General features: G+C 37.9%; 1 protein-coding gene across 12 annotated transcripts in view; it reads left to right on the top strand.

The window, feature by feature from the left end:
- Nucleotides 1–12,730, top strand: part of FGD4 (FYVE, RhoGEF and PH domain containing 4) — a 211,515-nt gene that overhangs the window by 161,600 nt on the left and 37,185 nt on the right. For 11 of the 12 annotated variants that reach the window (XM_032644475.1, XM_032644474.1, XM_032644473.1 and 8 more), the window contains 3 exons: nucleotides 3,635–3,724; nucleotides 5,701–5,846; nucleotides 6,304–6,460. In XM_032644475.1, the coding sequence (XP_032500366.1) occupies nucleotides 3,635–3,724; nucleotides 5,701–5,846; nucleotides 6,304–6,460 (393 nt within the window). Of the gene's footprint in view, nucleotides 1–3,634; nucleotides 3,725–5,700; nucleotides 5,847–6,303; nucleotides 6,461–12,730 lie in introns of those variants that run through there. The other variant, XM_032644485.1, reaches the window with a different exon arrangement.

Here is a 12,730-nt window from a genome sequence, read left to right as displayed (position 1 = left end):
GGTATTAGCTAGAACTAGAATTAGAATATACAAAAGAGTATAGTGGGTCAAAAAGATATCTCCACTATTAGAATAAAATGAAGGGCTTGAAAAGAATGAACTACTAATAACAACTTGGATCTACCTCAAATGCATTTTGATAAAGCAAGACTCAAAAGGCACATGCTGTGTGATTCCATTTACATGACACTCTGGAACAAGCCAGATCAACAATTACTAGGAGCTGGTGGTGGAAGAGGAGTGGGGTTGACTGCAGAGACCTAAGAAAAGTTTCGATAGAAATGTTCTGTATCTTGATTGTGGTGGTGGTGACATGCTTGTAACCATTCATCAAAACTCCTAGAACTATTCACCAAAAGGGTGACTTTTACTAATTGTAAATTTCACCTCAGTAAATCTGGCTTAAAAAACCAAAACAAATGGCTGTAGTGTTGGTGCAGGTCAGTATTTCCTGTGAGTGTGTAGAACAGCATATCACTTTTTCTGAAATGTTGATGTAATTCTTATGTATTTACTTATTACACTTAATTACATCTTTGAAAGTCACATTTTTAGTTCATTAAGTATTTTACTTTCTTCTCTATAAATAGTGATTGTCTAAAAATTTCTTGAAAGTTTATCAGTTTCATGGAATATACTACATATGTTTCTTAGTATTTAAGTTTTTTATATTAATCAGGATGCTACAAATAACACCAATATTACTCGACCTGGCTTAAACAATAAGGAAGTTTATTGGCTTCATCTCTGTGGTTATGGGATGGCTGCTTATAGCACTCAAGACTACATGTACCCTCATTTACGTGGAGCAGCAAAGAGAGATCTCTTTTTTTATGGTTCTTCCTTAAGACTAGGGAGCCTCCTTTTCCAAAGCTGCCAGTGCATATTCCCTCGTGTCTCATTGGCCCCTGAACCTATCGCTGTATACTCCTGATTGCAACACCATTCAGGGCTCCCCTTTTGATCTGTGGATAAGGTCAGTTTCCCCAAAGGAAGGGCTACATAGTAGTTGGGTAGACACACTAACCAAATCTGGATACCATTAAGAGATAGCGGGGAAGGGATGCCAGGTAGGCAAGCAGCAATGCTAGTACTTTACTCTGAGTTTAAGTTAAACCAAAACTTTGACTAATTATGGAATTTGACTACTACATAGTTGTTTCTTTTAAAATATTTATTTGGCTGCGCCGGGTCTTAGTTGTGGCACACGGGATCTTCGTTGCTGCATGCGGGATCTTTTAGTTGCAGCATGTAGGCTCTTAATTGTGGCATGCGGGATCTAGTTCCCTAACCAGGGATCAAACCTGGGCCCTCTGCAATGAGATCGAGGAGTCTTAACCACTGGACCACCAGGGAAGTCCCGATTACTACATAGTTCTTATTTCAGTGTTTCTGAGACCACAAATTATTTAAACGTATTATATTACTTAAAGACTTCACATAAAAATACCTCAGTTCTGTAAGAAGCAACGTGGTAACTTACCACGTTAGAACATATATTGCATCTAAAGCATAAAATAGATGTCATATGTGTTTAACACAATGAAGCATTTATACAACTTAATAGCATTTTATACATAGTTTAAAATGTAGCATTTACACAAATCAGACACTGGTTTAAAGTACACTTTTGTCTGCTTTGATACTAAAGTTTTTACTAAACTCTTACTATATTTCATAGTCTCCTAGAATGAGAAAAGTATTTCAGTAAAGTAACTAGGTAGAAACAACTCTGGATAGTACGCAGAGTCTGGATTTTTTCCTGTCAGTGAGAAGAGGACTATTGAAGAATTTTGGTTTTTCCTATGGGAATTATCATTAGGTGAGCAGAGCAGAGTTTTTGTTTTGTTTTGTTTTTTAATTTTATTTATTTATTTTTTGGCTGCATTGGGTCTTCGTTGCTGTGTGCAGGCTTTCTCTAGTTGTGGCGAGCAGGGGCTACTCTTCCTTACGGAGCACAGGCTCTAGGCATGCTTGCTTCAGTAGTTGTGGCTTGGGGGCTCTAGAGCGCAGGCTCAGTAGTTGTGGTGCACAGGCTTAGTTGCTCCGCAGCACGTGGGATCTTCCTGGACCAGGGATCGACCCTGTGTCCCCTGCATTGGCAGGTGGATTCTTAACCACTGCTGTGCCACAAGGGAAGTCCCCAGAGCAGAGTTTTAGAAAAATTCCTCATACAATAGTATTCAAGGTGGGTTAGAGCCAAAAAAAATAATGGAATCAGTTAATTGGGCAACTAACTATTGATTGGCCTGGGCTTAAGATAAGGTATGAGCAAAACAGGGTGGCAGTGATGAGAGCTTAAAAGATGGATGCTAAAGACAAAATGCCATGAATAGGAGTTGGTGGCTGACTGGATTTTGTGGTAGGGAACTAAGCTTAAAGTAATTTAAGTCAGCTAACTGGAAAGGGATGGAACCATTGCTAGGATGGTAAGGTTGGAAGGTGGTGGTAGAATGGAGATTTTACAGAAATGATGAGTTTGGTCTTAGATTGACAACATGTCAAAGTGGTAATAAATGTCCAGCAATAGTTAGTCATGTGAGACTGCTTCTCATTCATTCATTCAGTGATATTTTATTGAGTGCCAGTGTTTTATTGAAGCACTGCAGTAGATACAAGAGATGGAGCAGTTAACAACGAAAAAATGTTCCTGTCCTCATGGCACTAGCAAGGTTATACAAAGATATTTAAGAGTTAAGTAAATATAAACTGAAGAAATATTAAAGTCTAGATTTAATTAAAAGTAATATAGATAGAGGGAGGTGGGTGCGAGCAAAGGTGAAAGATTAACAATGAATTGATGTTGGATCTTGGTGATGGACACATGGGGGTTTGTTTTACTATTTTCTTTACTTCTATATATGATTGAAATTTTCCATAATAAAAAGTTTTTTTAAGGTAAAAAGTTCTGTGCATAGAGCTAATAATTAAACAAGATCTTTGAGAGAGTGATAAAAACATGTCCAAAGAGTAGCCTGAGAGAGGTAGGGGGAAAATGAGGAAAGTATAGTGTCTGGGAAGTAAAAAAGATAAAAGAAGTTTCAAAGAAAAGGTGGAAGATAGTGTTAATTGATACAGAGATCAAAGAAGTTATCATAGATTAAATCTAGCTGATTTCTAATTTTGTTCATTTCTGGTTGGATGTTCCTTGATGACTGAAAGGAATTGGGTACCTGAGAAGCTTAGGAAAACTTTTGATGAAACCATTTTTTTTAATCAGTTTTTTAAAAATTTTATTTATTTATTTATTTGCTTGATTTTGGCTGCATTGGGTCTTCATTGCTACAAGTGGGCTTTCTCTAGTTGCTGTGAGTGAGGGCTACTCTTCATTGCGGTGCCCGGGCTTCTCATTGTGGTGGCTTCTCTTGTTGCAGAGCACAGGCTCTAGGTGCACGGGCTTCAGTAGTTGTGACACGCGGGCTCAGTAGTTGTGGCACACAGGCTTAGTTGCTCTGTGGCATGTGGGATCTTCCCGGACCAGGGCTAGAACCCGTGTCCCCTGCACGGGCAGTCGGATTCTTAACCACTGCGCCACCAGGGAAGTCCTTGATGAAACCATTTGATAATATTTATTACTTGAGAAATACTGTCCAAGCTTTATTTCCTGATATGTGAATATCTGTTCTGTTTTCAGGAGACTAATGAGCAAAAACTTCACAAAATAGCCAATGAACTTTTGCTTACAGAAAGAGCTTACGTCAGCCGACTTGACCTCTTAGATCAGGTAATATTTTCCCTTTCAGTATTTTATTTTTTGGCATTATACATCATTTTAACTTAGTAATTTAAGTGTTTTAGAAACTGCAAGAAGGACCTAGCCATTTTTGGCAAGTGAAAGCTACTTCCTCAAGGAGATCTCTAACATTTTCAGCTCTGTCAGTGAATTCATTAGGTATAAAGTTTTCATAATTCATAAAAAACAGATTGAAGGACTCTCTGTAGGAGTCGCAAAATGCATTTATCTGTGTCTTTCAATCCTAAACACTACTCTGTTTCTTGCCCACTTATTGTGATCCTGAAGGCTGTGTTAGTAAATAGGAGATTCTGATGCTGACATGAATACATCACTGATTCTTGTCTCACTTGCTGTTGTAAATGATCTGAATTCCTTCAGTCATAGGGCCAGAAGGAATTTTGAGAGTTCGCTTGTTCGGCCTTGCATAAAACGTTCAAAACAGTGCCAGGTGTAAATATTTGTTGAATATGTGAATAACATTTTGTACTTTCATCATGGTAGATGCTTGTGAATCATCTCAAATATACATTTGCAAAGAAAGTTTGAAAATGCATCATTAAGAATAACTGTTAAACATGATGGCCTCTTAATCCTGTTTCAGTGATAAAAGATCAAGATAATTGGTAGATTGTCTGCTGATACAGACTCCTCTTATTAAAAGATAAAGTTGCCAACTTTGAGTAAATTAGTTGCAAGAAGATGTCCCGCTACTGCAGTTGGAAAAATGGAACTTCGTGGGAGCAGGCCATCCTGGGCACACCTTTTTATCAGTTCCTAGAGCAGACTACATGCCTGTTAGGTTGAGCCTTAAGGGTCCGGATTAAGACTTGTGTTCTCTGAGATAATGTGTTTGTGACTCAGATACTCACTTTCCAAAGAATTTCGCCATAAGTCAATCAATTCATGTTGGTTTGTGCCTTTGAAACAATGTTTCTCCTCATGGTGATTACAGACCTGAAACTTTTAGGTATTCCCATAGTGGAAATGTGTTTTTTCCACTTACCAAGTTGCACTTTTTTCTTTCTTTCTTTTTTTTCATCCATATTATGTTGTCAGCCACTGTTGCTGACCTTTTAGAATTTAATCATAATTACTAAAATATCCTATTGGAGTCTCTAAGGACATAATTTGGTATTCTTTTTGCCTCTCAAGAAAATGCAATGGAGGTGAGTTTAGAAAATAAACAACCATCTGGACATTATGAAAGAACAGACCTCCTTCTGCCTACATTTAACAGAATGGCAATTAAGAGGTATAGTAGCCCTACTAGAGTAGAGCTAAGACTGCAAAATTTTTTTTTACTGTCTTTAAGATACCTGTTATTATGTACAAGAGAAGATCTTTTTATCCTCATTTCTGAGTTTTAAGTTACCATGCATTATTATTTACTAAAGCAGGAAAACATGTGAGAACTGAAATACTCTTTTGTTCATGCATTGACCACGTATTTTTTAAGCACCTTTTCTACTGTGAGAAGTAAATCACAATGTTGTACCTCCCCAAGGAGTGTACAGTTTTAATAGGGAAAATGAGACACATGCCAACAAATTATAATAAAGGGCAATATGTAATATGTGCCATAGAAGTCAATCAAAATATAAAGAGGAGTGGAAAATACCACAGTTATTATGTATCTGTATAGTTTTCCATCTTTTAACTCTACCTATGGATAGGAAGGGTAAATCCTGTTACCCTCAACTGGAAATTCTCTGGAACAGAAAAGATGAACATCCCACAGATAGAGGCATAGCCTAGGTTAGAGTCAAAGCTTCCTAATTCTAATTCCTGGTTCTTCTTAAAGCATATACTCACTCCTACATTTCAAAAATGATTGATTTCTTGAATCACGAACTTTTCCATTTATTCAACAAAAAGTTACTAAGAGCCCACTATATGCCTTAGCACAGTGCTAGATGCTTAACCAATAACTTTGAAGTAATGTTTGCATTAATTCTCTTATTCAGGTATTTTATTGCAAACTACTGGAAGAAGCAAATCGAGGCTCATTTCCAGCAGAGATGGTGAATAAAATCTTTTCTAATATTTCATCAATAAATGCCTTCCATAGTAAATTCCTATTGCCAGAGCTGGAGAAAAGAATGCAAGAATGGTAAGAGGCATAGATAGCAAATAATATATCTAAGGCAGTCATACTAGAAGCTGTGTTATTCAGCTGTTAACTTGAAATAATAATGCTACACAGAGCTGTAAACAAACATTTACACAAAGTTTTTATGTTAAAGATCACTGAAAGACCTTGTGGTACATTTTTGTCTTTAGTTGAAAAAGGTTTCATCTCTCCTTTCCAAGCTATAGTTTGATTAGTGGAGACAAGATATTATGGGTAATCTGGAGCTTCAAGATTTCCAAGAGTAAAGCATCTCTCTTTACTGTGTTATTCCTAAACTCCCTGTAAAAAGGTGCTTTTTCGCTTTCTCTCAATCTCACAGCAAAGTGGATCTGACAAAGCGCAGGGTACATGTAGAAAGTGATTACTTCATTTGGAGTCCTGTTAATTCACTCATTCTATAAGAAGTCTTAACAACTTGTTTCTATGTTTTATACAGGGAAACTACCCCTAGAATTGGTGACATCCTTCAGAAATTGGCCCCATTCCTTAAGATGTATGGAGAATATGTGAAGGGATTTGATAACGCAATGGAATTGGTTAAAAACATGACAGAGCGTATTCCCCAGTTCAAATCAACAATTGAAGAAATTCAGGTAATAGGACTCTTTTGTTCAAGGCTATAATTACTTTTTCTGTACAGATCATAAGGTCTTCTAGATTTAAAATTTAGATTGAGAGATTTGAGACACCTGGCCAAATTCCATTCTGGTCTGAATTATGCAGAAATCATCTCTGCAAAGTTAAAATATTTATTGAGCACGTGCAATATACTGAACAGTGAATTCTCCATTTGCTTTTGAGGCAAGGAAAGTCTGGCTTTATCAGGGTCCACATTAATTTACAAAGTAAGTTCCCATTCAGCTCTGTGTCTCTCTTGCTTGCTTTCAGAGGTTGAGATGTTGGAATGACTATAAATGAATATAAAGAATGATTGCTATAAACCCTGACATTTTAGAAACATAATTACAGTTGATCCTTGAACAACGTAAGGGTTATGGGTGCTGATCCCCTATGTGTTTGAAAATCCCGGTATAACTTTACTGTCAGCCCTCCATATCTGTGGTTATGCCTCATGGATTCAATCAACCATGGATTAGTACCGTAGTACGCATTTACTGAAAAAAAAAATGTGCATATAAGTTGACCTGTGCAGTTCAAACCCATGTTCAAGGATCAACTGTATTCTGTTTTATTTCATTTTGGGGTGTTTTTTTGGTCATTTTATATATGTGTCCTGACTTAAAATTTCATCAAACCTGGATAATACATTTTAATAATATCATAGTAATTTCTGTTTGATTCTCTAGTCAAAATTGTTAATCATTTCTTCTTTGCTGAAGTTTAAATATTGAAAAGGAATTCTTTAGATCACATAAGGTTATTTGGGTGGGGATTCTTTTTTTTTTTTTTAAGATGTTGGGGGTAGGAATTTATTAATTTATTTTTGCTGTGTTGGGTCTTCGTTTCTGTGCAAGGGCTTTCTCTAGTTGTGGCAAGCGGGGGCCACTCTTCATCGCGGTGCGCGGGCCTCTCACTATCGTGGCCTCTCTTGTTGCGGAGCGCAGGCTCAGTAGTTGTGGCTCACGGGCCTAGTTGCTCCGTGGCATGTGCGATCTTCCCGGACCAGGGCTTGAACCAGTGTCCCCTGCATTAGCAGGCAGATTCTCAACCACTGTGCCACCAGGGAAGCCCCTGGGTGGGGATTCTTTTGCTCCTTGACTTCTTTTGTGTTACATAAATATATATATATATTTATTTTTTACAAATTTATTTATTTATTTTTGGCTGCATTGGGTCTTTGTTGCTGTGCACGGGCTTTCTCTTGTTGTGGTGAGCGGGGGCAACTCTTCGTTGAGGTGCGTGGGCTTCTCATTGTGGTGACTTCTACTGTTGCAGAGCATGGACTTCAGGAGCACAGGCTTCAGTAGTTGTGGCTCGCGGGCTCTAGAGTGCCAGCTCAGCAGTTGTGGCACCAGGCCCAGCTGCTCCATGGCATGTGGGATCTTCCTGCACCAGGGCTCGAACCTGTGTCCCCTGCATTGTCAGGCAGACTCCCAACCACTGCGCCACCAGGGAAGCCCCTGTGTTACATAAATATTTTTATATGTTTTTTAAACTCACTAATATAGTGATATGATTACTGTTTTGTACAATTTTATGTCTTCTAAAGAAGTTAAGAGAATATTAAAAAATATCTATACGCAGATCAATGTGATGCTGACAACATCAACAAAAGAAAAGACAAAAACCACGTGATCATCTCAATAGATGCAGAAAAAGCATTTGATAAAATGCAACATCCATTCATGATAAAAACTCTTACCAAAATGGGTATTGAAGGAACATATCTCAGCATAATAAAAACTATTTATGAAATACCCACAGCCAGCATAACACTCAATGGTGAATAGCTTGAAAGCCTTCCCACTAAAATCTGGAGCAAGACAATGATGCCCATTCTCACCACTTCTATTCAACATAGTATTGGGAAGTCCTAGCCACAGCAATCAGACAAGAAAAAAGAAATAAAAGGTATCTAAATTGGAAGAGAAGTGGTACAATTGTCATTATATGCAGATGACATGATACTGTATATAGAAAACCCTTAAAGACTCCACACAGAAACTACTAGAAACTGATAAATGAATTCAGCAACATAGCAGGATACAAGATTAACATACATAAATCTGTTGCATTTCTTTACACTAATAATGGAATATCAAGAAGGGAGAGTAAAAAAATAATCCCTTTTAAAATTGCAGCCCCCCCCCCAAAAAAATACTTAGGAATAAAACCTGACAAAGGAGGTAAAAGACTTATATTCTGAGAATTATAAAACATTGATAAAGGAAATTGAAGATGATTCAAAGAAATGGAAAACTATCCCATGCTCTTGGATTGGAAGAATTAATATTGTTAAAACAGCCATACTACCAGAAGTAATCTACAGGTTTAATACAATCCCTATCAAAATACCCATGACACTTTTTACAGAGCTAGAACAAATAATCCTAAAATTTATATGGAACCATAAAAGACCCAGAATTGCCAAAGCAATCCTGAGGAAAAAGAACAAAGCTGGGGGCATAACCCTCCGAGACTTCAGACAATACTATAAAGCCACAATAATCAAAACACTGTGATATTGGTATAAAAACAGACATGTGGATCAGTGGAACAGAATAGAGAGCCCAGAAATAAACCCACACACCTATGGTCAGTTAATCTTCGACAAAGGAGACAAAAATATACAATGGAGAAAAAACAGTCTCTTCAGCAATTGGTGTTGGGAAACCTGAACAGCTGCATGTAAATCAATGAAGTTAGAACATACCCTCCCACCATACACAAAAATAAATTCAAAGTGGCTTAAAGACTTAAATATAAGACATGACACCATAAAACTAGAAGAGAATATAGCAAAACATTGTCTGACAGAAATTGTACCAATGTTTTCCTAGGTCAGTCTCCTGAGGCAATAAAAATAAAAGCAAAAATAAACAAATGGAACCTAGTCAAACCTAGAAGCTTTTGCACAGCAAAGGAAACTAAGCAAAACGAAGAGACAGCCTATGGACTAGGAGAAAATATTTGCAAGTGGTACAACCAACAAGGGCTTAATTTCCAAAATATACAAATGGCTCATACAACTCATAACAAAAAAACAAACAACCCAGTCAAGAAATGGGCAGATGACCTAAATAGACATTTCTCCAAAGAAGACATACAGATGGCCAAAAGGCACATAAAAAGATGATCAACATCACTAATTATTAGAGAAATGCAAGTCAAAATTACAGTGAGGTATCATCTCACACCAGTCAGAATGGCCATCATTTAAAAGTCTACAAATAAATGCTGGAGAGGATGTGGAAAAAAGGGAACCCTCCAACACTGTTGGTGGGAATGTAAATTGGTGCAGCCACTATGGAGAATAGTATGGAGGTTCCTTAAAAAACTTAGAGTAACCATATGATCCAGCAATCCCACTCCTGGACATATATCCAGAGAAAACTCTAATTCGAAAAGATACAACATGCACCCCAATGTTCATAGCAGCACTATTTACAATAGCCAAGACACAGAAGCAACTTAAATCTCCATCGACAGTTGAATGGATAAAGAGGATGTAGTATATATATACAGTGGAATACTACTCAGCCATAAAAGTGAATGAAATAATGTCATTTGTAGCAACGTGGATGGACCTAGAGATTATCATACTAAGTGAAGTAAGTCAGAAAGAGAAAGACAAATACCATATGACATCACTTATGTGTGGAATCTAAAATATGACTCAAATGAACTTATTTATGAAACAGAAACAGACTCAAAGACATAGAAAACAAGCTTATGGTTACCAAAGAGGAAAGCGGGGTGCGGGAGGGATAAATTAGGAGTTTGGGATTAGCAGATACAAACTACTATATGTAAAATAGATAAGCAACAAGGTCCTACTGTATAGCACCAGGAAATATATTCAATATCCTGTGATAAACCATAGTAGAAAAGAATATGGACAGAGAATATATATGTATAACTGAATCACTTTGCTGTACACCAGAAACTAACACAACATTGTAAATCAACTATTCTTCAATTTGAAACAAGAAAAATATCTACAAATATGTTTTTTGGGGGTTTTTTTTTGCTATGCACGGGCCTCTCAGTGTTGTGGCCTCCCCCGGACGCGCAGGCTCAGCGGCCATGGCTCACGGGCCCAGCCGCTCTGCAGCATGTGGGATCTTCCCAGACCGGGGTATGAACCCGTGTCCCCTGCATCGGCAGGCGGACTCTCAACAATTGTGCCACCAGGGAAGCCCTACAAATATGTTTTTAACCCATATATTTACCATTTCTGGAATAAGTTCCTTTCAGCATGAAAATGATGTGTTTCTTGTGAGGCAGAGTGAATAGCAATGAATTTTCTTGGGCTTTGTTTATTTGGAAAATATTTTTTTCTTCACTATTGAATGATAGCATTGCTAGACACAGAATTCTTGGCTGATAGCTTTTTTCTTTCAGCAATTTGAATGTCATTTCACTGTTTTCTGTCCTCCCTTGTGTCAGATGAGAAGTTAGCCCTTAATTGTATTGACAGTCCCCTGTATGTAATGAATCGCTTTTCTCTTGCTGCTTTCAAAGTTTTCTCTTTGTTTTTGGCTTTTAGCAGTTTGAAAATGATGTGGATCGTTTTTGTATTTATTCTGCTTAGAGTAGATTGAGCTTCTTGGTTGTGTAGATTTTTTTAAATCAGTCTGAGAAGTTTTCAGCCATTGTTTCTTTGAATTTCATATTTTTATTACCCAAGTTTCTTTCTTTTTTAAATTAATTAATTAATTAATTAATTTTTGGCTGCACTGCGTCTTCGTTGCTGTGCACAGGCTTTCTCCAGTTGTGGCGAGCGGGAGCTACTCTTTGTTGAGGTGCGCCAGCTTCTCATTGTGGTGGCTTCTCTTGTTGTGGAACATGGACTCTAGGCACGCAGGCTTCAGTAGCAGGCTTCAGTGCGTGAGCTCAGTAGTTGTGGCTTGTGGGTTCTAGAGCACAGGCTCAGTAGTTGTGGCACACGGGCTTAGTTGCTCCACGGCATGTGGGGTCTTCCCGGACCAGGGCTTGAACCCGTGTCCCCTGCATTGGCAGGCAGATTCTTAACCACTGCTCCACCAAGGAAGTCGCATTATGTGAGTTTCTGAGACCTGTTCAATTTTCTTCCTTTTTTCTCTTTGTTCTTTACACTGTATAATTTCAATTAATATTCCTTCAAGTTCATTGATTCTTCTGCCATCTTGTTTCTTCTGTTGAGTCTCTGAGGTGAATTTTTCATTTCAGTTATTGTACTTTTCAACTCCAGAATTTTCATTTGGTTCTTTTTTATACTGTCTGATTCCTCCTTGAAAATTGCTATGTATGCATGTATTGTTGTTATACTTTTCATGTTCTTCAGATATGATTACCTTTATTTCTTTGAACATACATATAATAGCTATGTTGAAATCTTTGCTATATCCAATATCTAAGTTCACTCAGAGACAATTTTATTTGACTGCCTTTTTTCTTCAGTGTATGTTAATACTTCACTGTTTATTTGAATATCTCTTTTTGTTTTTGCTGAATGTTGGACATTATTATTTATTTGTTTGTTTATTTTTTAATTTTTGGCTGCGTTGAGTCTGTTGTTGTGCATGGGCTTTCTCTAGTTGTGGCGAGCGGGAGCTACTCTTCGTTGAGGTGCGTGGGCTTCTCATTGTGCTGCCTTCTCTTGTTGCAGAGCACGGGCTCTCGGCGCGCGGGCTTCAGTAGTTGTGTTGCATGGGCTTAGTTGCTCCGCGGCATGTGGGATCTTCCCGGACCGGGGCTCAAACCTGTGTCCCCTGCATTGACAGGCAGATTCTTAACCACTGCACCACCAGGGAAGCCCTGGACATCTTAGATAACCTATTTTGTGGGAACTCTAGATTTGGATTTTCCCTACTGAGAGTGGCTGCTGTTACTTTTGTTTTTGTGTTTGTTTATTAACTTGCTTAGACTAAATCTATGAACTTTATCTCTCCTCTGGTATGCAGCCACTAATGTCTCTATTCAGTTTTTTGTTGAATGTTCTTGTGTTTGTATGTGATCTTGGCTTTATAGGGGTTGCCTCTATATCTGAGTAGGTTAAAGATCAAACAGTTGTTAAACACAGGTACTTAACTACCTAGATCCAGTTAGCTTCTCTCCTCTGCTGATGGCCCTATACTTGTGTGTGGAGGGACACACACTTATTTAAAGATCGGGCCATTTCCAAAGTCCTTGTGGCCCTTTCCCATCTCCTATCTGTATCTTCTGTCTGCATCTCCACAACCTCAGAGTGGCCAGGAGGT

Source organism: Phocoena sinus, chromosome 10 (assembly GCF_008692025.1).
Source record: "Phocoena sinus isolate mPhoSin1 chromosome 10, mPhoSin1.pri, whole genome shotgun sequence".
Taxonomy (NCBI): Eukaryota; Metazoa; Chordata; class Mammalia; order Artiodactyla; family Phocoenidae; genus Phocoena; species Phocoena sinus.
This window is presented reverse-complemented; position numbering and strand designations above follow the sequence as displayed.